The sequence below is a fragment of the Cannabis sativa genome, chromosome 6 (assembly GCF_029168945.1).
Source record: "Cannabis sativa cultivar Pink pepper isolate KNU-18-1 chromosome 6, ASM2916894v1, whole genome shotgun sequence".
NCBI lineage: Eukaryota > Viridiplantae > Streptophyta > Magnoliopsida > Rosales > Cannabaceae > Cannabis > Cannabis sativa.
Genome location: NC_083606.1, coordinates 73,932,783 through 73,937,218, shown reverse-complemented (window position 1 = coordinate 73,937,218; position 4,436 = coordinate 73,932,783). Strand labels below are relative to the sequence as shown.

Below are 4,436 nucleotides of genomic sequence, written 5' to 3'. Positions count from 1 at the left end.
TGACAAAGAAAATTTTACACTTTATTATTATAGACTAAGCAAGCACAAATACACTCTAAAAGAACAATTGTGAAATTAAAATACAAATTATTGATGATCATGACAAACAAACTGAAAAACCAAATGAAAAACAAGCTAAAATAGAGATCCAAATTAATTGATTCTCAAGATATATCTTCCTTCCATCTCGAACTTACATCTTCATCCACAAGATATATCTATCAAAAAAGTATAAATCAATAGAAAATATGCTAAAAGTTAAATTTTTAGAGATATGTATTATTAAAGTAGTATAGAGAACAAAAATAAAAAAATTTGATGCATAGTTTAATATATAAATTTGATGTAAAATAATAAAAAAAAAGTGAAATTTTAATGTATTTTAAAAGATTAAGTAAATAAATTGATGATTTGAGTGCTTTAGCTACAAAGTAGAATAATTAGTGTTAAATATTTACCTTCTTAATTCTTATCTTCACAATAGAATCTATCTGCAAAAGAATACAATAAAAAAAAAATTCTATATTAAGTTAGTTATATTTAGAACTTTGATCATCTTTAAAACTATATATTCTTATAAATTAAAAGAGTTACTAAAGAAATTAATACTTACTAGTTAGTGCTCAATAAGTTTTCTCCTCAAGAAATTCCATTTAATGATGATCATCACATAAAGCCAGTCTCCAATATTTTGCATCAATCGAAAATAGGAAGCTCTCCAAGAATTATTGATTAATAAGTTTCCACACACACCACAAAATCCAATAATGAATCCACCTCCAATTCCCTTGTAAAACCACGAAAAGTCAAGCCATTCTCCACCATTTTTATCATTGTCATCATGAGCTGAATCGTAAGCGGGAACATGCGAAGACTCATCATCATCATCTCCAGGGCATGAACTTGGTAGAGGAGTTCCACAAAGACAAAGATTCATGGCATATGTAGCAGCATTGAAGCCTTGTAATTGAGTACCAGTAGGGATTCTTCCTGACAATTGATTATTTGATAGATCTAAGTAATTCAAGTATGATACCTCAGCAAGGCCTATGGGAATTTTTCCACTTATTCTATTATGAGACAAATCAAGCACTTCAAGATTGATTAGTTTCCCAATCTTTCTAGGAATTTTTCCAGACAAATTATTCCTTGATAAATTTAGTGCAACCAACTGAGAGAGATGAGTCACTTCTATAGGAATCTCCCCAGTCAATTTGTTACTTGATAGGTCAATAACTCTTAGTAATCCTAAAATCCTCACATACTCGTGTTGTGCCCCTTTCCATGTGATTGAAGCATTATTGTCATACCAAATGAAATCAAAACAACCACGATTGTATCTAGGACAAAAATTAGGATAATGATCTATTTCCATGATTGAAGAGATGGTCGTCTCTGAAGAATTTATTTGAGCCATTGCAGTGAAATTCTTAATACAAGAAGGTATGGATCCTGATAAATTATTAGAAGAGAAATCTAATATTTGTATTTGAGTAAGTTGACAAAGATTGAATGGGATACTTCCATAAAACTTATTTGACTTCAAACTGAGAAAAACTAAGTTGTTTAGTTTTTCCCCAATCCATGAGGGTATTGGACCTTTCAAAGTGTTTCTCCCCAAATCTAGAACTTCAAGTGAAGTGCAATATTTCAATGAGGAAGGAAAATTTCCTGAGAAATTATTGTGCCTCAATTGTAAAGTTTTAATACTTGTCATATTGATAAAGCTAGGAATCTTTCCAGACAACTTATTGTATCCTAAATTAAGTACACCCAATTGTTTGAAATTTTCCCAACAATCAGGAATGTTTCCAAATAAATTGTTATTAGAAATATCAATTACTGCTATTGACTTGTCCCACTCATTTGCTCCACAACTGAATTCGTTGAACTTGTTATTGGAGAGATACAAGTAGGTTGCATTAACGAGAAGGGAAGGTGGGATAGAACCTTGGAATTGGTTGGAACTTAAGTCAACTAGTACAGGATCAGCTTCTTGTGAAAGTGGAAAATTGGTCAAGTTGTTGTTAAGAAGGTTGTGAGACATATTTAAATAATTCAAGTTGGAAGTTATATTTGGGAACCAATTAGGAAGAGGACCAGAAATACTTGAATTAGAAATGTCTAGATATATGAGTTCTGTTTGGGTTTGTAGCCAATTAGGAAATTCAGGACCTAACTTGCAAGAAGCCAAATTTATGAATACCAATTTAAATGAGGGGATGATAGGATATTTGGAGTTGAATTTAGATGTCATGTCTAAGTTATAGGAAATATCTAGGTACTTCAAGCTCGGGCATTGTAGATTTAGTACGTGAGAGACATACCCACTAAGATGATTTGAAGAGACATCTAAGTCCCTTAAATTGTCAAGCTTGCCAATACTCTCACTTAAAGTACCACTGAACTTATTGTTGGATGCAATGAAACTAATTAGATTTGGCATTGATGAAAGGTCAGGCAATAATCCTACGAACTTGTTATGACTTACATCTAATCTTTCAAGATTGGGAAATGTTTTCAAACGGTTAGGAAAATTACCTTCCAACTGATTATTGTCAAGAGTAAGCTCACTCAAATAAGGGAAGGTATTTTCAAAGTCATCAACAATCAACCCACCAAGTTGGTTAGAACTCAACTGCAAAGACTTTAAGGAATTCTTGGAGGAACTTGATATATTTCCAAGAAGATCATGTAATATTGTTCCACTAAGATTGTTATCATTTAAATACAAGAATTCTAGGTTAATAGTAGAATTTAGTAACCAAGTAATTGTTGCAGGATGTATAAAACTTTGAGAGATTTCAAGATGTTGAAGAGAAGTGAAGGAATAGTTTGAATGGGAAATAGAGGATGATGAAGTATGATCAGGTACCTTGAGAAGGCGACAATTTGATATGTAGAGATTCTCTAGAGAAGTAAGTTGGGAGAGCCATCGAGGGTTATCAATAGTCATTTGAGAAGTCCCTTTTGAAAGATCAAGATATTCCAATTTAGTGAGATTTCCAAGCTGTGGAGGAATAATTCCACTTATTGGATTTTCACTAAGATCGAGATTTGTAAGCTCTTTGAAAGAGCCAATAAACTTTGGGATCCGACTGATGTTCATGTCAGAGAGGTACAATTCCTTCAAATGATGTAGTTCGGCCAACGAAGAGTCAATCTCGCCACCAAGTGTGTCAATTCCACTAGTATCAACATAAACAACATGGCTGGTTTGGTCGTCACAAGTGATGTGTCTCCATTCACAACAGTTTTGAGTGGTGCTATTATTGGACCAGGAGGATAGATAATTCCCTTGAGAATCATTTAAAGTGGTCTTAAACTTTAAGAGAGCCTCTCTCTCTTTGGGAATGCATTGAGGTGTATTATTACGCTCATTTGAATTCACCACATTTGCAGTTGTGGAAAACAAGAGCATAAACATAAACCCCACTACAAATAAAATACTCATCATATAATTCTCACAAATCACACAATATAGATATTAACTTATAATTAAGACTAATGTTTCGGTTTGCAGTCTTAGCTTGTGGCTAGTATTCTATTTATAACAAATCAATATCCTTATAACTTATGAAATTAGCTAGCTTTTTCCTTTTCTTGTGTTGACTCAAGAGAGATGACTTGTATAATATTTCACATATATAAATAATTTTAACAATAAAGAGAGAAAATGAAATTTCAATAATTATTTCCATTATTATATATATCTTTTAGTAATATAGGTTGATATGAGATAAAAGTAGTATGTGTGTTTATTGGTAAAGTGGAAAACGTGTTGGTTATTGGCTTTATCAACTTTATATTAAGCGACAAAAATAATGTGTATGGTCGTTATATTTCTATGAAATTTCTCAATGATGATATCTTTTTTTTTTTCTTTTTTTTTTTTGAGAATCATGAAAAAGTAAAGGAAATTAAAGTCATGATCATATGTATGTTATTAATTGTTTAGGATTCTTTAATAATATATATTGAGTAATTTGTGTCATAAATATTTAAGTTTAACTTTCAGTTGTAAATAAATATCTAAGTTTAATTTTTGGCAGCTAATAATACTTAAGTTATATTTTTAGAACTCTGTAATTTGTGTCAGAAATCGCTTACATATCACTACAAATTTTTTTACTTTTAATCACAACAAAACTTGTGACTAAAAGTGAAAAAATTGTGACTAATTATAAATCTTGATTCCTATGTTATGACTAAAAGGTCCGTGGGTAAAAATATTAGTCACAAAAATTACAATTTATCGTGACTAAATGTATTTTTAATCACAATACTTGTTGTGACTAAAACTAAATTAGTGACAACTTGTAACTAAATAGTATGTTTTAGTCACAAGTAACATTTTGTTGTGACTAAAAATTACATTTACTCAAAAAATAATTGTGTTGTGACAAAAAAATTGTCACTAAAAATAACAATTTTTA

General features: G+C 30.7%; 1 protein-coding gene across 4 annotated transcripts; it reads right to left on the bottom strand.

The window, feature by feature from the left end:
* Positions 1 to 3,619, bottom strand: LOC115725402 (receptor-like protein EIX2). 4 transcript variants are annotated; one of them, XR_004013394.2, is made up of 3 exons: positions 614 to 3,589; positions 459 to 520; positions 1 to 218 (listed from the first exon to the last, which is right to left on the bottom strand). XR_004013394.2 is itself a non-coding variant. In XM_061117653.1 (3 exons), exon 1 carries the CDS (start codon positions 3,455 to 3,457, stop codon positions 617 to 619), a length of 2,841 nt encoding a protein of 946 aa, XP_060973636.1. In that variant the 5' UTR covers positions 3,458 to 3,619; the 3' UTR covers positions 1 to 218; positions 459 to 491; positions 614 to 616. The 4 variants fall into 4 exon arrangements, 3 of the variants coding, with proteins under 3 accessions (XP_060973636.1, XP_060973637.1, XP_060973638.1); XM_061117653.1 differs by having other exon boundaries at positions 459 to 491; positions 614 to 3,619; XM_061117654.1 differs by having other exon boundaries at positions 1 to 520.
* Between the last annotated feature and the right edge of the window lie 817 nt (positions 3,620 to 4,436).

Bases quoted from the DNA above. Each gene is read 5' to 3' on its own strand.
- LOC115725402 (XM_061117653.1), bottom strand. From the start codon at position 3,457: ATGATGAGTATTTTATTTGTAGTGGGGTTTATGTTTATGCTCTTGTTT.